Genomic DNA, 27,954 nt, shown 5'->3' with positions numbered 1-27,954 from the left:
TAATTCTCTCCGTACGCCCAACAAGAAAAAGGACTTCGCACTTTGAACTCTCCGGTAGGGGGACACCTGTGCCAGAAATCTACAAATATCATTCCACGTCAGTTAAATGCAATATATCACCGGCCGTTTGAGTTGTATTGTATGATATCAATAGCGGTATTTACACGGGAGACATTGTTCTCATTCAGATCAACTCATTTGGAAACGTAAAGCTGTTGTATTCACAAAAGAGAACAATTTGGAATATAGATAATTTTACAATGGACCACGCAGTGACTCAGGATTTCAATAATAGGGTAAGAAACTTCAAATACGGTTTGTTAAAAATGTAAGCATATTATTCATTCCTTTATTGGCCAAAAAATAACTTAAGTAATTATGCTTTTGCTTGATAATAAATTTGTATAGAAGTTTGATACCAAATCATGTACGTTGTTTTAGCACTCTGGTCTCATGATGCACTAACAAAATTTCGATTGCAAATTGAAAACGCTCATTTATATTCAACTATGAATGATTTATATTATCATCGTCCCGTGCCCTCCTTTGAGAACCATAAATATATTTGTTAGTGCAAAATGCCCATTACACAAGTCAAGTGAGGACTGTTTTTCTTTTGCTTGTCAAATTTTTCGTGACATAAATCACCATGATTTGGAAAAAATTAAGACATTTTTTATTATTTTTTTATGGGGGGGGCTTGTTAATTTCTTTTCCTGTATAAAAATGCCCCCCTTGTTGAAAATTCAAGATTCGCCCCTGATGGTTGGTTATATTTTCAAACACTACATTTCTTATTTCGTACAATTTTATTTTCATGGTATGCACTTTAATGGGCGTTTATGCTCTAATTGGCAAAAAGTATATAAAAAATATAAAACAAAGAAAGTGAAATAACTAAGTTGTGGTTAAATTCACAACTGATGCTTTCATCATGATATTTTAGTGATATAGGCCCCTTTCCGTATACTTTTATTATATTTCATAATAGACATTTCCATTTGAGACACGAGAAACAGAGTAGGCCTATACTGGTAAAACTCGTCATTTTTCGATCAATGTTTTTTGTGGAATTTGACACAATTATGGCGACAACGGTTGCTGTGTTTTAATTGATTTTTTAAAGCACATAGTGTTATTCACATTAGAGATCACTCAAATATCAAATAAATATTAAATTGCATAAGATTTAGGGAGCGTGCAAGTTTGTTTGATAAAAATAACGTAAAAATATAATTGTATTATTTCCATTGCCTTTCCACACTGCAAAAACTCCGGTGTTGATTTAACATTATCTGTATAATTATGTCCGCACCAGAGAAGTACTGAAACAACACCGGTTTGGAATCAAACCGATGCTGTTTTAATACTAATTGGTGTTGTATAAGCACCTATCTGGTGTTAGACCAAAACGATACTGGTGTTGTTTAACACTTCTCTGGTGTGATAACATACCATTCATGGCATATTTATAATTTTCTAAATGGTCAACCATTGTTGCTGAAAACAAAATTGTGTACCAAAACTGCATGGCGGATTCATTTCTTCTCATCGGAAGGGGCCAAGACAGGGGCCTATTTTTCTTCAAAAAATTCAATAGATCTCTATAATACGAATTTCCCGGCTGATGTTATTTTGACAAGCAAACTTTAAAAAAATAATAGGTCATTACTGTAATACCCCTCCCCCTCGACGCCAGTGGGGTCCAGTGTTTTTTGCATGATTTTCTGGGCACCCTTCCCCCGGCTGTCCATCATATAAGTGAAAATGACTGTAAAGCGGCTTGGACATGCCTATATACACAGCTCATCACCAATTTGTTATTACTTCGATTAGCCTTATCCTAAATACAAATATACTTTCGCCTTGTTTGCCATTGTACTTCTAAGCGAGGATAATGTATATTTGATGATAGGCGGAGCACGTAGGCCTGAAAGTACTTTAAAATGTCATTCCTTCGACGATTTTGATTATTTTCAGTGTTTTGTTTGTCCGATTTTACTTTATCTGTTCAAAATACTACTACTACTACTACTACTACTACTACTACTACTACTACTACTACTACTACTACTACTACTACTACTACTACTACTACTACTACTACTACTACTACTACTACTACTACTACTACTACTACTACTACTTCTACTACTACTACTATACTACTACTACTACTACTACTACTACTACTACTACTACTACTACTACTACTACTACTACTACTACTACTACTACTACTACTACTACTACTACTACCACCACTACTACTACTTCTTCTACTACTACTACTACCACTACTACTACTACTACTACTACTACTACTACTACTACTACTACTACTACTACTACTACTACTACTACTACTACTACCACCACCACTACTACTACTACTACTACTACTACTACTACTACTACTACTACTACTACCACTACTACTACTACTACTACTACTACTACTACTACTACTACTACTACTACTACTACTACTTCTACTACTACTACTACTACTACTACTACTACTACTACTACTACTACTACCACTACTACTCTACTACTTCTACCACTACTACTACTACTACTACTACTACTACTACTACCACCACCACTACTACTACTACTACTACTACTACTACTACTACTACTACTACTACTACTACTACTACTACTACTACTACTACTACTACTACTAATAATAATAATAATAATAATAATAATAATAATAATAATAATAATAATAATAATACTAATACTACTACTACTACTACTACTACTACTACTACTACTACTACTACTACTACTACTACTACTACTACTACTACTACTACTACTACTACTACTACTACTACTACTACTACTACTACTACTACTACTACTACTACTACTACTACTACTAATACTACTACTACTACTAATTTGTAATTAATTGAATCGTGATACTTTTTCTTTGTTTGAATATTGTTTATGCTAGTGGTCTAATTATGTTTTAATCCATCTTTCTCTCTTCTGCTCTTTATTTATCCAGGTGAGGGCTACTCTTGAGTACGAGAAAGACCAGGCCCAGCTCTACTCACAACTCAAAAAATACAAGCAGTAAGTCTCTTTAAAAGCCACATAATTTTTTTCCGGGAAGGGCAGGACGCATACAGTTTTTCGAAATAACTCGAAAGCGAGTGAACGAAACGATTAAGCTTGTTATTTGTGGGGTTTGGATTTCTAAAAGTGAAATTTAAGGATTTTGTACACAGTTTTAGTGAATTTCACGAAATTTTAAATTAAAAAATGTAGATTTTCAAAACTTCTGGGGGCAGCTACCCCGTCCCCCCCCCCCGTTGCCTAAGGCCATGTTCTTGCACCCTCGCTGTCCTAGTTCACCCCCTTTCTCTCCTTACTGGTCCTTCATTAATCTCACGACTTCACAAACAGTTGTCTACCCCCCAAAAAAAAAAATAATAATAATGATTAAATTTATAAACTAATAACATTGAAATATAATGAATTAAAATAAGATAAAATAAATCAAAATAAAGAAATAAAACAAAAAATGTTTTAAAACAAAAAATTAATTTCTCTTTTTTGAATCTTTGAAAGTTATTATTTCGAATTTGATTTGGAAAAGAGGTATACTTTCATCGACTTATTACTTTGATTGCCAATCACATTGAATGATTTTAGAAGCTAGCATTATTTCTGTAAATAATTGTTATGAAGTTTTATGAAACGTTCGTCGGTGAAACTGTAGCAAAAAGACACGGAAGAGGGAAGGAGTAATCGTTTTCTCGCCATATGGGGATAATATAGGTCTATTATGGTTAATAGTTCTATAAAACAAAACGAACAAATAGACATCACGATATAGTCACAAATGTCACGCAAAAGCAGCTAAGATGATCACCAACTGTTGAGAAAAGGAATTTAAAGTAAGGTTGGTGAAAGATAAATCTATTAGGATTCAGGCAGTTTATATCATCGATGATAGCTTGAAGCCGAAAAGCAGTCGTGCTAAAAACACAATTATGGGATGATGTATTTCAGAAATAAGAGTTCAATGTGCAAAGTTTGGAGTGCGAGGTTCTCTCTCATAATTGCTTTTCGAAAATCTGTTTAAAGGGGAAGTTCACCCTGAAGAAAACTTTGTTGTGAAAATAGCAGAAAAAATAGTAAAAAATATTGGTGAAGGTTTGAGGAAAATCCGTTAAAGAGTAAGAAAGTTATTAGAGTTCAAAATTTTGGATTTGTGACGTCTTAAACGAGCAGCTGTCCCATGTGTTATGTAATATAAAATGTATAAATTTCAAATTTTGTATGGTTCCTGATGACTTAATTTTGTTCTCTTTTCATGATCGGGTATGAAATGATTTGTCTATTGATATACAAAAGTTACAGTGAAAACCATTTTCAATTTTCTGAGCAAATGACATTTCATTGATTTTTTACCATTCGCCATGTAGGAATGCTGCTCGCATATGACGTCACAAATCAAATAATTGAAATTCTAATAACTTTTTAATTATTTGATGATTTTTTTCTCAAACCTTCGGCAATATTTTATTATTATTTTTTCTGCTATTTTTACAATAAACTTTTTGTCAGGGTGAACTTCCCCTTTAACGTCGTCCTCTAAACGGGAACATTGTAGAGAAAGGACATGCTTATTAACTACGTTTTCTAATAATGTACAAAATTTCGAACAACCACGAAATAAGTTTTGATTGCTTATGAGCCTTTAACAATATATTTGCTCAGTCGAGAATTTGATTGCCTTATCTAGTCTGATTTTATCTTACATAATCTTATCTATCTTATGTATTATCTTATCTAACCTTGCTTATCTTGTCTTATCTTTATATTATCTTATTCGTTATATCCTATCTTATACTCTGACTAGTATCTTGTTTTATCTAATCTTATCTTGTCTTATTTCATTCTAAATAAGTCTACTATTTAATGTTACACGTTTTATCTATTTTGATATTTTTATCTTATGTTTTATGATATTAACTTATTCCTTTGTTAATCAGAGATCGCGATGTGGCTTCTCTAGTCAACACCCTAAAAGACCTTCTAGCCTCTCCTGATCGGGTCAACCTCTTCGATGACATACGACCTTTTGTGTCGGTCAACCAACAGGTGGAATACAATAATCTATGTCCAGTACCGCCAAGGTGAGAATGACCCCATGCATACAACATGGTCATGTTCACCTTTTCAGTTATGAAGGTGATGTTGTATTTTGTTGCTCTATCAATTTACTCTTTTTCACCACATTGATCAAGTGAAAATATATTTATCACTTTTATGTAGGTGAATCCGGGAGAAGCGAAGTAAACCTTATTGGCGACGCAAAAAGGAGTATTTTGTTCAGTTTTTTTTTTATTCATTTCGGCCATTTATATGTGGAATTTCAGGGTATAGATTAAACACAAAAGTTGAGTACATGTATAAGCAACATGTTTGAATAGATTTAGCCAAGTGATGTATTTATGCTGTCGTTTATTTATTTATTTTTTGTTGTTTTTGTTGTTTTTTACAGTAAGAAAGCTAGTCTTGTTCACCTGACCCGACGTGGCGCCGAACCTCTGGGGTTCAAGTTCCGAGGAGGTCTCGAACACGGGATAGGTCTGTTTATATCCGAGGTGACTCCGGGATCACAAGCAGAGCTCAAAGGCCTGAGGGTAAGCCGGGAGCATGTTAGAATTTAGCTCTAATTGTTCAGTAAAAGGATTTTAATGCATTTTCACCTTTTTTCATCTTGAGCATTAATTGGTGAGTGAATGGATGGATTGGCTTATTACCAAAAGCAAACAAAAAACACATTACTATAGCTGCCAAAAACAAACAAACCAGAATACTAGAGCTGATTTTTTTTTATAAATACATTTTGTTTGGCTCAATTGTCATTGGTATATTCGTTCGATGTCAGGTTTTGGGCCTCATAGATTTTAAATTTGAATTATTATTATCTCCTCTTTTACACACCTGCTCTACCTCCCATTCCCCCTCTCTTTCTCATCTCTCTCTCTCTTCCTATTACTACCCCTTTCTCTATACCATCCATATTCTTACCCATTCCACTTCTTCTCCCGATACAGCCCGGTGATGAGATCATTCAAGTGAATGGGTACAATGTTTCTCAGGTCACCCACCAAGAGGCCCTAGCAGCCATGAAACTAAAGAAGATGCTAACACTCAAGATAAAAGGTCAGATGGTGATGATAATGATGATGATGTGGTGGTGGGGGTAATGATGATGATGATGATGATGATGACGATGATGATAATAATGATGATGATGATGATAATGATGGTGATGATGAAAACGATGATGATGATTATGATGGTGGTGTTGGTGGTGATGATGATGATGATGGTGACGATAATGATGGTGATGATTGTGGTGGTGGGTGGTGATGATGATGATGATCCAACTTTTTCTAAATTACCATAAAATGCCAAAAATCTTTATTCCTCAGGAATTGGATTGGTTCCCATCAAAGACACGGGGTCAGATCCTGTTTCATGGCAGTTTGTAAAAAACAGACAGCGTTCACCCGTAAGTGCATTATTTGAAAGATTATGTTTCTTAAAAATGATGTCAAGGCACTTATGTGAGTCTTTAAATAAAACAATTAATTCAATTTTGTTTCATTTTTCTAAATTCATCTTCAAATGTTTAATGACCGTTGGGGTAATTCCATGTCAAATCACCCAAAAAAATAAAAATTTTAACCCGACCATTTTCTATTTTGGTCAAAATTGGTATACTTGTTAAGTGTGATCCCACAGTACCAAATTTCAAATTTTAGGTCAATCGGGCCAGGGGTTCGCGAGATACGGAACGTCGAATTTCGAGATTTTCGGCAAAAATGGGCGTGGCCGGCTACCTTTGAACCCTCGTATGTCAAAAACCACTGGGCCAATCTTCACAAAATGGGTATCATTGGAAAGGGAATTGAATAAGGATTCTAATTCTGCCATAAGAATTTTTTATGACATTTCAAAGTTTCGCTTATTTAAAAAAAAATAGCTATATGAACGAGCCAGTTACATCCAAATGAGAGAGTCAATGATGTCACTCACTCATTATTTCTTTTTTTTTATTGTTTGAATTATACAATATTTCAAATTTTTCGAATTTGACGATTAGGATCTCCTTGCACAAAATGTTAAATTAATGGAATTCCATGTGTTCAGATAGGAATGAAACTTCATTTCACATGATAATGACGAGAAAATAAAAATATTTCATTTAACAAAATACAAAAGAAATAGTCAGTGAGTGATGTCATCATTTGCATACCGACCGAGATGTGCACATAACTGTTTTGTGAAATGAAGCGAAACTTTAAAATGCCATAACTTTCTTATTTTACATCCGATTTTGATGAAATTTTCAGTGTTAGGCTTGTTAAATTTTTCTCTTTTTATTAATATCAAGTTTTTGTTGGGGTGGACTTGACCTTTAAATTAATTTCCTATTGTTGCAGGTCAACTATTCAAGTGTTGGCCACCTTTCCCATACTTCTGCAATTCTGACAAGGAATGTTTGATAATAGACAGGCATAAATCATGTTAACCATTCAGCCCTGTAATTTTCCAAGTAATGCTAACACAGAGAATGAATGGATATACTGTATTTAATACTAAAACAAAGAAAGGATGCGGGAGATGCAAGATGGAAGTTATATGCAGTGCATATTGCATGCATTTGGTACACATTACATGTACATATTAACTGTATAGGGCCTACATGTTACACTGTTCATTATGGATTTTTCTTGTGGTATGCATACTTTCAATCTTATTTGCTCCAAAACAAAAAATAATGCGTCTCTAAAATTTTAATATATTATAAAGAACATGACGGAGCTTACATTTCACGAAAAATAATGTCAAGGTCACGTGATCCACAAGGTCAGTTTCAACGTCAAAACTTAGGTCAAAGTGTCAAAACACCTCAATATGTTCCAATCTTAAAAGTGATGGCAGAATTAGAATTCTTATTCAATTCCATTTCCAATGATACCAATTTTGTGAAGATTGGCCCAATGCTTTTTGAGATACGAGGGTTCAAAGGTAGCCGGCCACGCCCATTTTTGCCGAAAATCTCGAAATTCGACGGTCCGTATCTCGCGAACCCCTGGCCCGATTGACCTAAAATTTGAAATTTGGTACTGTGGGATCACACTAAACAAGTATACCAATTTTGATCAAAATCAAGATTGTGTCTCTCGGAATGCTTGATGTAATTCTAATTTTTTTTTTAAAGAAATGTTTTATGTTGTTTTGATAGAATTATTCAAATATATTGTGAAGAGAGCATAACGACTAATAATAATTCCTTATTCCATTGTAATTCATCAGCGGCCGGGGAGATGCATAGTATTTCGTTAATGCAAAAGGGGGCAAACCACAAACCACGTCTAACTCTTATTACCCCTCTTCTCCATAAAACTCTTAGGAGCGATCCCCAGTGACGGAGATTACCCCCTCTTCAACCCGCAACATCATCGCTAAGGAGCGCACCGTGTTCGTCAACCTAGAAGGGGGACAAAAATTAGGGTGTGGCATTAGCAGTGGTAGGACCAATCGACCTGGTATCTTCATACACAAGGTTAACCCAGGCACCCTGGCAGAGAAACTGGGATTCCAGGTGAGTGACGACAACGACGACGATGATGATGACAATGATGGTGGTGGCGGTAATGATGGTGGTGGTGATGACGACGATGATGATGATAATGATGATGATGATGACGATGAAGATGATGGTGATGATGATGATAATGATGATGATGATGATAATGATGATGATGATGATGATGATGATGATGACGATGATGATGATAATGATGATGCTGTTGGTCATGTTGGTAGTGTGGCATCTGCAGTGGTAGGACCAATCGTTGTGGTATAGGTTAACCTATGAATCTTCGCAGAGAAACTAGGATTCCAGATGAGTGTTGGGGGATCGGTTTACTATGTGGCCACAGCCGTGGTGGTGGTTGTGATGATGAGGATGATGATGGTGACGACGACGTACAGAAATATAGTAATATCCAGTATAATTGTACTGCTCACTCCTGTGCCCTCCCCAATAACTAACAATTTATTTTCTCTGAAAGACCCCTTTTTGATTTATCTAGTTGTTCCTTGAAGAAAGAAAATATGCCCCATAAAGGAGTGTTGAAGTTTTTGTCATATATCTGTGAAAAGAAAAAAAAGTGACCGATTTTTTTAAAAAATCCCTTTTCTTTGTTTTTATACAAATCTTATCTGTCCCCATTCTAATATGCTGTAACCTCCTCTTTGTTAATTTTATGTTAATTTCTTTATCTTCACTTTCGTGACATCATATATGTTTGGTTAATAGCTGATGTGATGTATGTGTATTTGTGTGTTTTTATGCATCGATGTTGAATTACTTTACACTTTTATTATACATTTCAAAAGAGAATATAATGATTGTATAAACTATTATTTAACTATATGTACACCGTTTTTTTTTTGGTATCTAGGCCCTATATGTTTTATTGGGTCAACACATACCAAGTATAAACAAAGATAAGAAATCAAACATAATGCAAGTAATCATAACATCATTAGAAAAAACAAAAATATATAAATGATAATAATAAAAAAAGAGAAAAAGCGGATAGTTTTATGCAATGGCACAGACGTGATATTTAACACAACTTTGATGGCAAGTTTTCGTATGCTCAAACACAGTAAATAGGATCCATGCAATATACATGTACATATGACAAAAAATACAATTCAAACTTCCATTTCTTAGAAACAGCGCAACTGCATTCATTATTAGGTCTATACGTTCGTTCAAAATATTCAATAGTGCTTTTATACTGCAGCTTTTAGTAAATGTTTTGAGAATGCAGACATGTCTGTCTGTGACTTCAAATCATTCAATTCTTATTCCCAGGGAATAGGAGGTTGCTGTAGGTATATGTCAATAATTTTGATAAATGCGTGACAGATGTGAAAGAGAAATTAAACAGATCTTTAACAGTAAGTAAAAAAGAACAGACGAACAATCCAATTTCAACTGTCTCAAGTATGATGAATATGGCGCGGCAGAATACTATTGACACTCAAAACACAATTATAAATGATTAGTTTTAATAAAATGATATTTAGATAATGCCGCAAATGATCATTGTGTGTAGGGTGAGGCAGAGTGGCGAATTATGTGTCTTTCTCTCATACAAACGGGGGCGGCTGGGGTGCAGGACCGAGAAAGAAGGAAAAACAAAAGAAGAAAAATAAAATCTATGTTCGTATTCATAAACATTCTCGGACATTTTTTTTCGCATGCGATTTTAATGAAATCATGCAGCAATCCCCTCCATTATTCCATTCTTTCCTTTAGGCCTATATAAAACGTTTATCATATCCATGAAGTCCAGTTTATAAGAACTTTAATGATTTTTTATAACCTATCTTGTCTTTAAACTATATTCCTCTCTCCACTCCCCATGTTCATCAATCAACCATGTGCATCAGAGCAAGTTTACATTGATTTTTACAATCTTGTACACAGTATATACACACTCTCCATTCCCTGAGGAGTATAAAACAATCACGTCAATTATGTCCACAAGGCGAGTTTACATTTATTCCTAATATAACCTTTATATTGCAATTTTTACTACATATACACTATATGCTCACTCTCAACTCCTTGGGGAGCGTATCTCATTCACGCCAACCTTGTCTACGAAAGCCAGTCCATGGGTCCGTTGCAGAAAGAGTTGCGTTTAAACGTAAGTCAAGAAATCAATCGCAAGTCCCAAATGCGCGCTGCTGATTGGTTGAAAAATCAAGTTAAGCATGATTTTTAGAGTTGCGATCGATTGCAACTCTTTCTGCAACGGACCCCATATCAGTCATGGGCTATCTGCTGTGATCTTCAGGTGGGTGATGAAACATATAATGTATGCCCCTTCTCCGCTCCCTGGGGAGTATAACCCAGTCACGGTAATCATGTCCATTTAGACACGTTTGTACTCTGTTTGTGCAGGTAGGTGATCAGATCAAGTCTGTGAATTCGACAAGTTTCGATGACGTGTCCCACGCCGAGGCTCTGATGGCCCTAAAGAGCAGCGACCATCTCAACATCGTACTCAAGTCATGGGAGGTAAGGTGATATGTCGGGCATAGACCCTTGTTGAAACTCTGATCAACAAATAGGTATTCACAAAAGACTGGCACATTTAAAACTAAGTACTCAGTTCATGGGAGGTAAGGTGATATGTCGGGCACAGACCCAGATTGAATCTTTGATCAACAAGTAGGTATTTCACAAAAGACTAGCAGATTTTTAAAAAAGTACTCAAGCCATGGTAGATAAGGTGATATGTCGGGCACAGACCCTTGTTGAAATTTTGATAAACAAATAGGTATTCACGAAAGACTAGCACATTTAAAAAAAGTACTCAAGTCATGGGAGGTAAGGTGATATGTCGGGCACAGACCCTTGTTGAAACTTTGATCAACAAGTAGGTATTCACAAAAGACTAGCACATTCAAAACTAAGTACTCAAGCCATGGGAGGTAAGGTGATATGTCGGGCACAGACCCTTGTTGAAACTTTGATCAACGAATAGGTATTCACAAAAGACTAGCACATTTAAAACTATGTACTCAAGCCATGGGAGGTAAGGTGATATGTCGGGCACAGACCCTTGTTGAAACTTTGATCAACGAATAGGTATTCACAAAGGACTAGCACATTTAAAACTAAATAATCAGATCTTGGGAGGTAAGGTGATATGTCGGGCGCAGACCCTGATTAAAACTTTGATCAACAAGTAGGTATTCACAAAAGACTAGCACATTTAAAACTAAGTACTCAAGCCATGGGAGGTAAAGAAATTTGTATTCTGCAGGCTCAGACCCTAATTGATTATTTTCAATTATGTGTTTTTATTGGTTTTACAATCACAAACCATTTTGGTATAATTGTCATCCAGCCCATTTACTTTTTTGTCAAATTACAAACATAATCACAGTATTCAAATGTTATTGTTAACAATCAGGATAATTAAATGGAACAAATCAAGATAACAACAGTAGCAATAATAACAAATATGAATTAAAAAAAAGGATTCAAATTTTGGACAACAAGTGGGTCTTCACAAGACTATATGCAAGTCAATGTAGGCCGAGTATCCAGACCACTTAACTCGAGTGAAGGGTATGCACAGTAGACTAGGCTACATGGTTGTATCTGCACCCACTGGCCCATATTCTTAACTCTGGTTTAGCTTTAACTCTACATCTTATAGCTCTATGGTTTAACTATGGAGTGCCAGCTGTGTCAGACTTCTGAAACAGTACAAGTTCATTTTATCAGCTTATGTCACTCTAATAACTCAAAAAGTGTCCGGATGATAACTTCAATAGTTTTATTTGCCATTATAGAATGACACAGTGAAAATAAGAAGCATACAATTATTTTAACACAGGTTTGATATTTTCGGTTTCCCATAATTGATCAGATTAGACCATGGCCAAGAATTAAGCCGAACTATACTGGCTATTTTGTATATACTTTTGGTTAGATCTTTTCCCATTACATGGTCTATTCCAAGTTCGTGTACTAACCATTTGGTACACTCTAAAAAATGAAGTGCTAATTCAGCTCTTAAAGAGCGTGTATAGTGACTGCACTTAAGAGTGCTGCTTTTTCTCGTTCAAATTTGAACTAGACAAATCAGCACTCCGAAGTGCAGTCACTATACACGCTCTTTAAGAGCTGAATTAGCACTTCATTTTTTAGAGTGTATATTTGTAATTCAGCCCATTTACTTTCGAATTGCCATTTAGGCTATACCCACTTCGTCTAATATTCACTTGGTCTAAAATCACTAGGAGATCACACAAAATTGTCAAGAAATCAATGAAGTTATGGATATACATTCATATCTAGATTTTTTTGGAACAAACATGCATTTTATATGTTGACTTTGCTGGCTTTCCATAGTTGCGATTGATTGGATCAATCGCAACTTTTTGTAAGACGGCCCCTCACCGATTTAACAAGTGCAAAATAATAAGTAGATAGGCATTCATTTATTTTATTTCAGTCCTAAATTTCTTATCATGATTAGGGATGTAGGAAAACTATCATTACCAAATGCTATCATATTTATTTACCAAACACTTATTATGATATCTACCTTCTTAAATTTCTCAACACGAACAAACACACAGATCGAATCAAACCAAAATGGAAGATACGTTATTAAAATTATCATCAACGCATGATGTCCTAGGGCCTATTTCAAAATATTTCTTTCAGGAAATGACAACGCACGACAAAAACGAAAATGAAAAATAATATCCATCGATTTTATGATGTCTATGGTGTTGGAGTTATTTGTTGGATAGTAATAAATCTAAGGAGGGGAAATACAATTATCTGTTTGTATAAGAATTATAATACATAAGGCGTCTCATTGTGGGAACTCACCGTGCGTTGGGGCAGAAGTAAAATGAATTTAATTACACTGCGTATATGGCCTTGTATTTCATTTTTTCCATTTTATAACCACGCTCTTAAATCTTATCATATTGCAACCTCCCTCTCTTTTATCTCTTATTTCTCCACAATCTCACTTTTACCATATCTCATTCTTTCAATAATTCTCCCTTTCATTCTCTCCCTCAATATTTTTCTCACCAAATTCTTTATTCTCCATCTTTCTCCATCATTTTCCTAAAGTCACGCACAATTTCTTCTTGGAAGAAATATGTGAAGGTAAGATTTCAAGAGCACTCAGCATCCATGTCATCACTGCTACATGCTTCTGTTTACATTTACTTCAGGGGGGTATTGCAAGAAATTTGAAACCGATCGCAAGGTCATTTGATAGATACCCAAATCGATTTTAATCATTAATTGCAAAGTTTCGATTTACTGCTGCAGTCTGCTTCTTGGTACGGAAGAAAAACAAAACAAAATAAGTTACCATTACTAAGATCGATTCATCAATATCCGTCGCAAATTTGAAAGTCATATTTGTAATCGATTGCATGTCACTTTCTTGCATTACCCGAGTCTCTTGACCAATAAGGTGTAGAGGGATTGTATGGGTGTCGTTTGTGGCATGGTGTAACAAAATATATATCTTCATGAAATAAACTTTTGATAATATCGTACTTTTACAGAGATATTTCCTCCGAAGATTTTTTCAAAACTCATTTTCTTTCTATCAATCCACCAAACACAGGAGGATGCAATCCAGATTGAACCAGTTCAACCATCCCCTCACATCAAGGATGCGGACGTTCCCATGACAACGGCGGTGGTATCCGGTAGCGGTACCGGGGATGCGATCCGGGCAGCCGGTTTAGAGGTTGGAACACATTGGTCTTTTTATAAACCGGTTTATGACGAGGTAGTAAGTGATGAACGGATGGTGTACCAAGGAGCATGCTGTTTTGCATTTTGATGTCGACTAAATTAATTTGCAAACGTGTAACGGGGTTTCTGGTCCTGTTGTTGAATGGTTTGACCGTGTCATTTATTATATAACTAACTTCTAACGTTTTTGCATGGCTATGTCGGTTACCGTCATATACAACCAGCATGATTTACCCCATGTCATTTTTTTTCCATTTGAAAATAAATCGATTCATCAGTATAATGCTCTTAATACATGACGTTCATTCACTTTCTTTCTTGTAATCAGTATATTATAATAATATTTGTGTCATGTGTGTGTGTGATGCCAAGAAGTATGAATACATTCCTGGATGATTACAATACGAAGTTTATCCCCTCGAGAAACGCCTGGGGAACCAAGGCTACGAGCAACTCTCCAATTCTTCCTTGCCTATGTTATATACATATTTTCACCAGTAGTAATTTGTTTCATATTGGTTATTTTTCTCACACTTCACACTTCTCCCGACATGGCTTCGCTGTCAATGTGCTTAATAGTATTTTTCATTGTAAGCATGGTTGCTGATTTGTATATATTTTGCGTTTTTAACGTTGTAAAACATTTCGCAATACAGCCTTTGGATGCGATGAAATTTCCTTGATAAGCCACTTCAATTTTAATAATCTTATGCAGCAAAATCAAACCCTTTAAACACAACAATAAATAAACTTTGGGTTTTTGTGTCAGTAATATTCCTACTTCCAAGCAGAGAAAAAAAATGGGCATCCTCACTTTTTTTTTCAAAAAACGTGAACATGACCATTATTATGATTGTGTGGGGGTTTTTTGCATGGTCAGCCCCCCCCCCCTCCCTTCTAAACCGTTCGGCGGAACAAAGTTGACATGAATCAATGAGAATATTCAATAAATAATGAACAAAACTTATCTCTTTACGAGACAGCGCCATCCTGAACGGTCGGGAGAGCTTGAAGATGATGATGACATCGAACATTGCTTTATTATATACATGATATACTACTCCATAGTACTAAGTACTTGTTATATCATATCGGATCTTAAAGGGGAATGAAACCTTTGGAACAAATAGGCTTGTGTAGAAACAGAAAAATCAAAGAATAAAAATAAAGAAAGTTTGAGAAAAATCGGACAAATAATGAGAAAGTTATGAGCATTTTAATATTGCAATGACTAATGCTATATGGAGATCCTCACATTGGCAATGCGACAAGGATGTGTGATGTCACTGATGAACAACTTTCCCTTTGGTGGACTATAAAATACCCTCAAAATATCTCTTTTTGCTTTTTGTTATGATGATACAAACTCTTTATCCATGATGTATTCTTTAAAAATATGTATTACAAACATGCCCTCATGTAGACAGAACACATGATTTATGGATAGATGTGATAAAATAGGCAATTCTAGTGAAATATATACTAAAGTAATGGGGAGACTTGTTCACAAGTGACATCACACATCTTTGTCGCATTGCCAATTCGCTATCTCCATAGAATTAGTGATCGCAATATTCAAATACTCATAACTTTCTCATTATTTGTCCGATTTTCTCAAACTTTCGTTGATCTGTTTTTTTTTTCTGTTTTCACACAAACGATCTTGCCTCAAAGGTTTCATTCTCACTTAATGTTTATTACACGCATGGCTGCTACTATGTTCGTAAACGAAAATACAATTTGGTTTACAAATCAACTACGCTGTAGGCCTAGACGATTGCATAAACTTTATTTTTATGATTATTAGGTGGTCTGTCATTTACGACAGATCACCTTTTAATTTCGTCAGAATTTTCTTATTTTTATTTATTTATTTTTACGGATTTTTCTTGTCGCCAAGTTATCTCAAAATAGACTTGATCAATTTCAGTGAATTTCATGTCATGTATAGGATCTGTCATGGACACGTCAAAATAAGCTTTTCAAGGTCATCAGGTCATGATGACGTCATCTAGGCGCCATTTTGTAAAATCACATTATCAATCATATCTCCATTATTAATTATTAAAAATTAACAATATTTACATCACATTAATTTCAGGTCAAGGGTCATCAGGTCATGTCATCAAAGTTCACCTGCAGGTCATGGGCGCGCGCATGCGCGCGCGTCAAAATTTCAAAATGCTCAAAATCACTTTTTGACCGAACGAGAGTACGTTTCAGGTCATTTTAAGCATTTCAAAAATTTGCGCGCGCGCACGTATGCGCGCGCGTTTTCCTCGCGTAACACCTTAACACAGTGCAAAAACACCGTTTTTTTTACATCATTTCATTGATAATAAAATTTTGAACAATTTGATACCTTGATCAACTTTCTACGACCATTAATAACGAAATTAACACCCGTTAAAATTTGCAGCACGTGTGCGCGCGAGCTCTCACTATAGGCCATATATGGGCAAAAACATGCCTATTGAAAATTCACTGTAGCTCTTTAAATAGTCCATTGACCCCCAATTTTTTTTTCATATATCGATAGAGTATGAGTTGTAGATTTGATTTCATGTCACCATTGTCCCTAAATTATATCGTGACGTCATCAAAATGGCGCCTAAACTAAAAATTTCATTTTTTCAAAAATGACGTCATCAAATTTATGCAAATTTGGTTGTAACTTCTCGAATATAGATCGTTTTTCGCCCAGATTTCGATATGTTGTAGTTTAGAATGTACTCTTTCTCCTTAGTTAACATGAATATTCGTTTTGAGAAACGCATCATTGCGTAAAACAGCGATGAAAAGAGGCATGTCATTTTTCCTCATTTTGCGTGTAATCTCTATGGGACATGACTTTTTCTCAAAACCAGATTCGACATTCCTCTATTTCGTGAGCCATATCTCCATTTTTTCTTGTCAGTTTTCTTTAAGCTTTTAGTATGTTGTAGCTGAGATTCTAAGCTTTCGCTAGTGTGCCCTTTATTTTTTGATCAGATGCCGGGATCATGCCCGTATTTCACTTGCAAAATTGGACTTGTAATTCTCAAAATTGCTTACGTGTATTCTCTATGGGGAATATCGTGGCTTTGACTGCTTCTTAAAGGGCGCGGGTTCGAGTCCTGGGGTGAACAAGATGAATTTTTTTTTTCACTTTTTTTTCTTTTTGCCACTTCTTACATGATCCTTTATGATAATTTAAAGGTATAAAAGTTTAAATTTAGCAAGATAAAACAGATTATAATTACTTTTTTTCATATCACATGTATTTTGCGTGTAATCTCTATGGGACATGACCTTTTCTCAAAACTAGATTCGACATTCCTCTATTTCGTGAGCCATATCTCCATTGTTTCTTGTCAGTTTTCCCTGAGCTTTGAGTATGTTGTAGCTGAGATTCTAAGCTTTCGCAAATGTGCCCACCATTTTTTGATCAGATGCCAGGATCATGCCTGTATTTCGCTTGCAAAATTGGACTTGTAATTCTCAAAATTGCTTACGTGTATTCTCTATGGGGAATATCGTGGCTTTGACTGCTTTCTAAAGGGCACGGGTTCGAGTCCTGGGGTGAACAAGATGAATTTTTTCACTTTTTTTTTCTTTTGGCCGCTTCTTACATGATCCTTTATGATAATTTAAAGGTATAAAAGTTTAAATTTAGCAAGATAAAACAGATTATAATTACTTTTTTCATATCACATGTATATTGCGTGTAATCTCTATGGGACATGACCTTTTCTCAAAACTAGATTCGACATTCCTCTATTTCGTGAGCTATATCTCCATTGTTTCTTGTCAGTTTTCCCTGAGCTTTTAGTATGTTGTAGCCGAGATTCTAAGCTTTCGCAAGTGTGCCCTCCTTTTTTTGATCAGATGCCGGGATCATGCCCGTATTTCGCTTGCAAAATTGGAATTGTAATTTTAAAATTTGCTTACGTGTAATCTCTATGGGGAATATGCTAGCTCAATGGATAACGCATTTGACGTGTTCGTCCGTATTGCTGACGTGTAGGTCCGTGTTGCTGACATGGTGGTCCGTGTAGCTGACGTGTAGGTCCGTGTTGCTGACGTATTGGTCCGTGTTGACGACGTGCTCTGCCGGCATGATCCGTGTAGATCTGTGTGAAGCTGCCGTGTTGATGCCGTGTTCACAGTCATCTGGGGCAAAACTATCCCGGACCTCCCCGGATCATGCCGGCATTGCCGTGTTGATCCGTGAGGTATAATCATCTATCTTGTATGTATCTGTTTGAAGATGTATGTCTGACGATTGTCATCACCACATCAATAATCACATTTAGTAATGGTCAAAACTTATTCTTAGGATGTCTACGATCAAGATTATCAATGATATCTAAATGATTTATTTCATACATCAGCCGACACTGAATGACAAATCATGACAGACCACCTAATTCGTCCGCATGACGAATTAAATTCTAGTTAAACTTAGATCGGTATTATTGAAGCATTACCTGATTTCTAACTTCCATGATTATGATGACGTCATCAGCTAACTGAGCTAATAAAGTTTGTAACACTTCAAGAATAATCGTCAATTTGTTCATTCTAACCACAACTATGGATGGCTAGCAACGTCACAGCATCTAAAATGCAAATCTGTTCAAAATATGGTCTAGATGTGATGTATATTCATCGCTCTCTTGAAGATTCAGTGAGATTCTTCTTGTTTACGAAGGACATTGTGCAAAGTTTGTGTACAAAAATGATGGTATGGATTGATTTCTAGACACTTGAGATTGATTGGATCAATCTTAACTCTTGGTAAGACAGGGCCCTGGTTTTGATGGATAGCTCATAACTATTCAAATTAGGTTAAGGTAAATTTTGTGATTAATTTTTCACTTTATTTCTATCTAATTATATATGTTTGTTTCACAGGATGAAAAGCCAAAGCCGACACCAGAGCCTACTGAAAAACAGCCAGAATGGTGGACCAAAGACCCTTACTCCATGGTAATATCCTCAAATTGGCAACCATATCCCAATCATATCAAGATAGAGAAACAAGAAAAGATTAATAATTAGATTGCACTGTACTACAAAAATCAAAACCAAGCGCTTTCCTTGCACAGTAAAAACGCTGTCTAAGATTTTATACAACAATGTTTACCATATGAATCTTACAGTAGTTGTTTAATAGTTTAAACAATCATGTTTAATTTATTGAGGATTAGATATTGAAAATTAAACTTTGTTGTTTAAGATTTTAAACACTTGTTTAAACTGTTTAAACAATTACTGTAAGCAGGTAAGCTTCATATAGTAACCAGAGTTGTATAGAAAAAAAATTAAACAGTGTTTTTACTGTGTAGTTGTTGACTGGTACAAATTTTGTATAAGCATGGTGATAAATAGTGCATAGCATTTTCTGTCATAAGGAAAGTATGGGAAAAGAATTCCACAGTAGAAAAACACCTTGTTGGCCGAGGATTGAACCCTGAACTTTCAAGTGTTTACTCAGTTTAGACCACTCGACCATGGCAGATTTTGTTTTAGATAGATACATGTAGAGTGCGCCAATAAATAGGCAAGTACACAATAGGCGTCTCTGCTATATAATTATAATCCATAATATAGAACAATTTAAAAAAAAATATTTTATTTATATTTTTTTTTCAACGTGCAAATCAGAGCAACATAAATACAAATACATAACATAAATCAATACAAATCAATCATTAAAAAATATGAGCTTACACTTTCATATTGGTAGTAACAATACAAACAAAATACAATGAAGCAAATATAGATACATCAAAACATTTTGAAAAGTAATTAAAGTATATAGTTGTATGTATGCTGAAAAATGAAAAAGAGACCAACTAAGAAGCGAGGCTTGTATGACGCTGATCTCGAGAACAGAACGCAAATTTTAAGGAATGTAAATAGGAGATTGGGGAGTGTAAGCAGAAATTGGATTTCAGGGATGATAGCTTTGACATGTTTGATGATGATGATGACTTTGATTAATAAAGGTCAAGTCCACCCCAGAAAATTGTTTATTTTAATCGAAAGAGAAAAATAACGCTGCAAAGTTCATCGAAATATGAAGTCAAATAAGAAAGTTATGACATCTTAAGTTTCACTTATTTTCCACAAAACAGTCAAATGCACAACTTGGCAATATGCAAATGAAAGAGTCGATGATGTCCATCACTCACTATTTCTTTTGTTTTTTATTGTTTGAATTATACAATATTTCAATTTTTACATATTTGACAATAAGGATCAACTTAACGTAACCATAAACTGTTAAAATAATGGTAATTCCACATATTCAGGGAGAAATAAAACTTTGTTTCACTTGACAAGGAGGAAAAATTAAAATATTTCATATTTCATGTAATGAAATACAAAAGAAATAGTGAGTGGGTGACGTCATCATGCAGTCTGCCAATTTGCATACCGACCAGATGGTGTATATAACTGTTTGGTGAAATTAAGCGAAACTTTAATTATGTCATAACTTTCTTATTTTACATCCGATTTTGATGAAATTTTCAGTGTGTTACTTATTGGATTCTTCTCCTTTTTTTTCAAATCAACTTTTTGTTGGGGTGGACTTGTTTTTTAAAGGAAGAAGTCCATCTTACTATATTTTCCTTCTTTCTCTCATCAGTTTACGACCCGTCAGATTGATGACCGAACACTAAGGAGGGTGGAGATCGTCAAGGATGGGCCACTCGAGATGTACCTAGAGGGGGGCTTGAATACACCCCTTCTTGGCAAAGTGGTGGTAGCAGAGGTGCTGGAAGGGGGCGCGGTCGCTAAGAGTGGTGAGTATAAAAGGAGTTAACGTGCTCTCTCAGAACTATCATTTATTTATTTGTTTTAAACGGTTGTCGCTGAAAAGCCGAATTGCATTGCCCTTTGCAATTATTTACATAACAATACAATCAATATAAAAATTAAAAAAACTCAATTTACACAAATTATACATTATATAAATATCAAAACACATAGAAAGATTGTTTATCATATTGGGAGTGCATGTAATAAAATACGACATTTATCCCCATCATTATAAACCAAAATTGAAAATACATGCGGCCAAATAACATAAAAACAATGAATTCTGTCGAACCAGAAATTAGCATGGAAGTGATGGGAATAAAGAAAAGAAAAAAAAGAGGAAGAGAGAGAAAGGGAAAGAGATTAAGTGTGTGTAACAAGTGAGTGTATTAAAGGTGCCACGCTCGTAAGACATTTCTCATAGATTCATGTGTGAAAACGGCTCTGCTAAAGAATAAAGATGAAATCAGAGGGTTGAATGTGTTATCTGCCCAGGGGTCTGTTGCAGAAAGAGTTGCGTTTAAACGCAAGTCAAAAAATCAATCGCAAGTCCAAAATGCGCGCTGTTGATTGGTTGAAAATCAAGTTGCGCATGATTTTTAAAGTTGCGATTGATTGCAACTCTTTCTGCAACGGGCCCCAGAAAAGGGTAGCTCTTAAAAAAATAATTTGATGGATTCATAATTCATCACTTCTTTGAATTTTTCAAGTAGAGTTGGCAGAGGTTTGGAACGGTTTTGAAGGAGGGGGGAGGGGGGGGTGACCAAGTAAGAAATCACAATCAGAGGGGCATTTTGACGTTGTTTTTTTTACACATTTAATAAAAGTGAGGGGCTGATGCCCCTCCTCATCCCCTCGTTTCCGTGACCCCGGTGGGGAGGGGATGATGAAAAAGAGAAAGGGAAAGAAAGAGGAAAGACGAGTATAAAGAGAGGGAGAGAGAGAAAGAAAGAAAGAAAGAAAGAAGGAAAGACGAGTATAAAGAGAGAGAGAGAGGGAGAGAGAAAGAAAGAGAGAAAGAGAAAAAGAAAGAAAGAAAGAGGAAAGACGAGTATAAAGAGAGAGAGAAAGAAAGAAAGAAAGAAAGAAAGAGGAGTATTAAAGGGAACGATCGGGGACGGTGTAGAGCTCTATAACACCCCTATCATTCAAATAAGAAAAAGTATGACACCACATTTAAGTCGTTGCAAACTACCCCCAACCCTGGCTTATCAACATGTCCTGGATCATGTTGCAGAAATAGTTGCAATCAATCGCAACTCTAAAATTCACGCGCTTTTCAACCAATCAACAGCGCGCATTTGGGACTTGCGATTGATTTTTTGACTGGCGTTTAAACGCAAGTCTTTCTGCAACGGACCCCTGATGACCTATTCAAATGAATCGCATTCAGCTTCTTGGCGAAAAAAAAAACAATCTACCCAACTGTTATTACAGGAGCTATAAGCAAAGGTGATCAGATCTTGATGCTGGAGGGCAAGAAACTAATCGACGTCACCTTGGAAGCGGCCCAGGTAACATTCAAAGAACACATGAAAGGAAAACTCGACGTAAGTTTTATAGTTTTTAAGGATTTGCCGACATAATCATGATAATATGATAACAATTATCATGATAATGATGGCATCATTCTTTGCTCCCCCCCCTCTGTTTCACATTTGTCAAATTTTCCCTCTCCTTCTTTACCCCGCGATTTTACGCTAATTTTTGTCTTTTCCTTTGTAGTCTGATTTTATATAAATAGTGTACAATCTATTGTACAATATACTGGATTATATGTACGACAAATATAAAATTATCCCGAGTGCAGGTTTATTTCACCGAGGCCGAAGGCCGAGGTGAAATAGGCTTGCACGAGGGATAATTTTATATTTGGAGTTCATATAGTCCAGTAATATTGTATGATAGAACGTTCACTATTTATTATAGTAAATAGATCCCTTAATCTAAGCCCCCCATCATGGATAATTTTGCCATCCAAAAATCGAAAGTTATATTGTACATATGTACAATATAACTTTTTGAAGGGAGGTCACGTGGTACAAATCCAGCAAATCACAGCGCGTATTTTACTACCACTATTTACTATTATCTTTTAGTGTCCGATCTCTGCAGCTTTTCATGCAGGATCCTTCATATTTCACTTTATTTACTGTCATTATCTTTGTATTTTGTATGTAATCAAATGTATTTTTTGTATTATGTTATTATGTTGCTATCTTGTGAAGTATAAAAATGAATTCAAATCAAGTCTCTTTTTTAGTCAGATTAATGATTTACTAATAGTATTCCCACGAAATAGCAGAATTATTCGATATGGCTAATTGATAATACACTCTGAAAGTGAAACGTTAAATTTGTTGTAGGATCTCCATGGTTAAATCACCATCTGAAAGGTTGGAAGAGGAGTGATAACCAAGTGTTTTATCAAACATTGCATAAAGTTGATTCTAGCATTTGAAGTGTTTGGTTGAACCATTATTTTCAAGTGGTAAATGCAACATTTAGAAAAAGATCGTCACTCCTTCAACCTTTCAAATTCTGATTTAAAATTTCACATTTTTAGAGTGTAACCATTGATAGCTGTAATTGCTTGTACATGGTGATCAATCTACTGGGTGTTTTATAAAGCTGTTCGTAAGTTATGAGCGACTTTAACATGTTTAAGAACGACTGGTGATCCTTACTTACGCGCAAAACCCTCGCCAATTAACGTTTTTGTGTATATTATTTACCCCAAGAAAGGATCACCAGTCGTTCTTAAAGTCGCTCTTAGCAGGGAAAAAGGCAGACCAATGCTATATGACTCAAAACATTCATGTGAAATTAACAAAATGTTAATCGTTATGGCCGGTATTCTGATAGCAGGTTTAACTTAAACTCCGGTTTAAAGTTGTGGTTTAAGTATGGACAGCCAATTGTTACATAAATCACTAACAGTAGCCATTGTAGCGTTATCATACTTCAGCTCACTTGGCTCTCAAATCATTTATAATTGTGTAGAAAGTATAAATAGATGATTGTCTTCACCATCTATGAATCAGGAAAGAGCACAGTAAACATAAGAAACATGCAACTTAATAAAAATGTTGATACTTTTGGCTTCCCATACTTCAACTACAACTTTAAACCTGGGTTTAAGTTAAACTTGACTTCAGAATACGGGCCTATAAGTTTAGTAGACTTTTCTTTTATGTTTTTTTTTTCTTTTTAGACCTACTTGACGATTAATGGTTGTATAATCATAAAACATTAATAAAATACAAGTACTATTTAACGACAGGGACAGTAGGGAAGGAAATAAACTAAGAACTTTTAGGCAATTCAAACTCAATATAAGGCAAGAAAATTATTTATGTTCAATACACAATGTCAATTTGAGAAAAAATATAACCAAGCTCCGACTGAGCGCTCATAATCTACCAATAGAAACAGGGAGGTACAAAAGACCGGAGAAGATACCATCTAACCTGAGATTTTGTGAGGATTGTAATTTGAATTTGGTGGGGGATGAGTTTCACATAATAATGAAATGTAACAAATATAATGATTTGCGCAAAGATTTTTTTGAAAAGATAAGTACCCTTAATATTAGGTTTTCTGAAATGGAGTACCAGGAAAAATTTATTTACATCATGAAATTGGAAACTGATGCATTGATTAAATTATTTTGTTCTTTTGTCCAAAACATAATTAATATTAGGGGGGAATTCTGAGTACTAAAAATATCAACCGGCAAACACTTTGAATTAATACACTCGCAATATTCTTACACAATAAGTTTACATGTGATGCCATTCTTCTCACTCTTCCTCTCTCCTGCCCTCTCTATTTTCGAACTTCTTTCCTCTTTATTTCCCTTTCCTCTCCCACTTTCCTTGTGTTTTCCTTGTCCTCTCTTGGACATCAGCTTTTTTTTTCTCATTGTTAAAATGAGTACCCGAATAATGCCTATGTTTATAGTGTATATTTTTTATATATAAGTTGCTTTGTTATATTTTGTTTTGATTTTGTTTTGTTTGACAAAAAATACTATTTTGTCTTTGTTTATCTGTTTATGTATACATTTTCTTGTTTTGAACAAAATGTTGGCAATTGCCGGTGACGTTCTGTAATAAATTCAAATCAATTCAATTCAATTCAAGTACTTGTAATTCGTTCATTTAGCCTGTAATCTGAATTACGTCTCAAAATGCAATTAATATTGTTTACCTGCTAAAAGATAAATGTATTATATTTACGATAAAGTTCAGTAATTGTAATTTTGACTGCAATAATTTTTAAAGATATTGAACGAAAAGTTCCCCTTTGATGAGGTATCTATACAAAATTGTAGAAACGCTGTTAAACACTGAAGTATTAATCACATATCTCGACATTTATCATTTCATTTTGGTCACAGGGATCTCAGAAACTCAGGATGATAATCGCTGTGGCACCTCCTAAAAATTATGAAGATGAAGTGTAAGTATGACTGCTCTATTTATCGTACTAGCCAGCTGTACACTAGACGTAACATGCGTTTTTCTTATTTTAAAAACATCTCGTACACAGCAAAAACGCCATCTAAAAATTGGTTATGCTTCGTAATTCCGAAGGTTCGTTATTCCGAAACACGTAAATTGCCTATACCTCGATGTTCGTTAATCCGAAAACGTAAAAGGGTTCGTTAATCCGAACATTAATTTTGTGGCGTTATTTCGAAGGTTTGTTATTCCGAAGGTTCGATAATCCGAAAACAAAATAAGGTTCGATGTTCCGAAGGTTCGTTAATCCGAAAACGAAATAAGGTTCCTTGTTCCGAAGGTTAGTAAGTCCGAAAATGAAATAAGGTTCGTTAATCATTTAGTTTTCGGACTAACAAACCTTCGTAATTACGAAACTCATTTTGTTTTCGGATTAACGAACCTTCGGAATTACGAACCTCAATTCGTTTTCGGACTAACGAACCTTCGGAAATAAGAACCTTCGGAAATACGAACCTTCGGAATATCAGAACCTTCGGAATAACGAAGGTTCGGAATTACGAATTCGTAATTACGAATGCGTAAAAATTATACAACGCTGTTTACAGTTCATTTATTGAGAATGTAATATAAAAAATTCAACTTTGTTGTTTAAGATTTAAACAAAAATGAACACTTGTTTAAACTTACTGTCATTCATTTGCTGTATTTGTATCACTGTTATTTATCTGTCATGGATCCCCCTGCTTTTCAAGCCTTTAGTCAGCATGTTTATTGTGTTGAAATGAAATTGAAAAACTGTTTAAACAACTACTGTCAGGTTCATATAGTAAACAGAGTTGTATGAGATTTTAAACAACGTTTTTACTTAGAGCTAACACAACCATCAATCTTTGGTTTTTCAATACATTGGTACATTCTTGTAAATTTATTTTTGCAAAATGATAATTATATGGATACATAGAAATTAAGTGATATAAAGTGAAGAAAGGAAGAAAATACAAATTTGCAAAAGCATTGTTGTTAAACTACACCAGACGTTTCCAACAGTATTGAACTCTTGGTTTTAGTTCAACACCCATTTGTGCCATTCTGTTAGTTATATTGAAAATATAATATATTATATCCAAATGGCTTATTGTGCAGCCTCTCAAAACACATATTTTCTTTTTTTTCACAGCGTATAGCTTTTGCAATAGACAAAATGAATTACACAACCGGACAAAATAGAAAAAAAGAAAGAATAAGTCGGAAAAAGCAAATATGATTTTTTTATTACTTATTTAATGATCATACATAAATGATTATAGAACATTTTATAATATTCAAACCATTATTTCTTGAACTCTACCCACAAAATACTCCCCTCCTGTTTTTTGCTCTTCTTAATTTTAAAAGATATATTTTCGAACAGTATCTAATTTTCCCGGACGCATGCATGCCTACCATTGCAAACCCTTAGACTGGATATCAATCTTATAAGATTGATACTGGGGATTAATCCAAAATTATATTGATAAAAAGGATATTCTTGTTGCAATCTTAAGAAATCGCATATGATTGTTATTTTTTTCTTTACCTACAGCACTTTCTTTTAGGACTCTTGGGGCATTCATTGACGTCGACAGTAGAGCATGAAAAATAATCTATGACGTCGATTTTCTTTTCAAATAAGGATGGAAATACATAATTCTTGATTGTACATCTTTGAAAAGGATTGTGAAGCGTTCCATACATCAGAGTCAATAAAATCATAATGAACTTTATCATAAAATTAAGGGGCCGCTGAACGTTTTACAGGGAGGGGGGCTGAGCCGAAAGTGGGGGACTGAGCATGCAAAAAAATCAAAATCACATGGTAATTCTTAAGTCTATGTATACAGTTTTGGAAAGAAAAAGTGTGGGGGCTGAAGCCCCCCCCCCCCCTTGGTTCCACGGCCCCTGCATATATATGTGCATAAACATTAATGTATAAATCACAAGGGTTGCCGCCGTAATGATCCATCATTTTATCAGTATGCAGTGTTGAAAAGAGGGTAAAGTTACGATGTAACCATGGAGATAAATCTTCGTAAGGTGACAACAATTATAATAGTCTGTCTTTTCATGGGAGAAAAAATAATCATACAAAATAATGTAACTTGAAGGACAAGTCCGCCCAAACAAAATCGACTGTCCCATTCGCATAATCACATGCAAATGAGAGAATCATTGATTCTCTCATTTGCATGTGATTATGCATATAACTTTGTTGTGAAAAATAAGCGAAAATTCAAATTGTCATAACTTTCT

At 34.9% G+C, this 27,954-nt stretch overlaps 1 protein-coding gene across 1 annotated transcript; it reads left to right on the top strand.

The window, feature by feature from the left end:
- The first annotated feature begins 36 nt into the window (after window positions 1-36).
- Window positions 37-27,926, top strand: LOC121422154 (harmonin-like). The gene is made up of 14 exons (XM_041617052.1): window positions 37-296; window positions 3,026-3,093; window positions 5,022-5,165; window positions 5,534-5,675; window positions 6,093-6,201; window positions 6,474-6,553; window positions 8,462-8,653; window positions 11,039-11,155; window positions 14,253-14,378; window positions 19,283-19,357; window positions 21,024-21,180; window positions 22,634-22,746; window positions 25,599-25,660; window positions 27,248-27,926. Exons 1-14 carry the CDS (start codon window positions 261-263, stop codon window positions 27,258-27,260), a joined length of 1,434 nt encoding a protein of 477 aa, XP_041472986.1. The 5' UTR covers window positions 37-260; the 3' UTR covers window positions 27,261-27,926.
- Window positions 27,927-27,954: the final 28 nt, after the last annotated feature.

Source organism: Lytechinus variegatus, chromosome 9 (assembly GCF_018143015.1).
Source record: "Lytechinus variegatus isolate NC3 chromosome 9, Lvar_3.0, whole genome shotgun sequence".
Lineage (NCBI taxonomy): Eukaryota > Metazoa > Echinodermata > Echinoidea > Temnopleuroida > Toxopneustidae > Lytechinus > Lytechinus variegatus.
This window is presented reverse-complemented; position numbering and strand designations above follow the sequence as displayed.

Bases quoted from the DNA above. Each gene is read 5' to 3' on its own strand.
- LOC121422154 (XM_041617052.1), top strand. From the start codon at position 261: ATGGACCACGCAGTGACTCAGGATTTCAATAATAGG. The intron at 6,202-6,473 runs GTCAGATGGTGA...TTTATTCCTCAG, and splicing joins GCTAACACTCAAGATAAAAG to GAATTGGATTGGTTCCCATC. The intron at 22,747-25,598 runs GTAAGTTTTATA...TTTTGGTCACAG, and splicing joins ACATGAAAGGAAAACTCGAC to GGATCTCAGAAACTCAGGAT.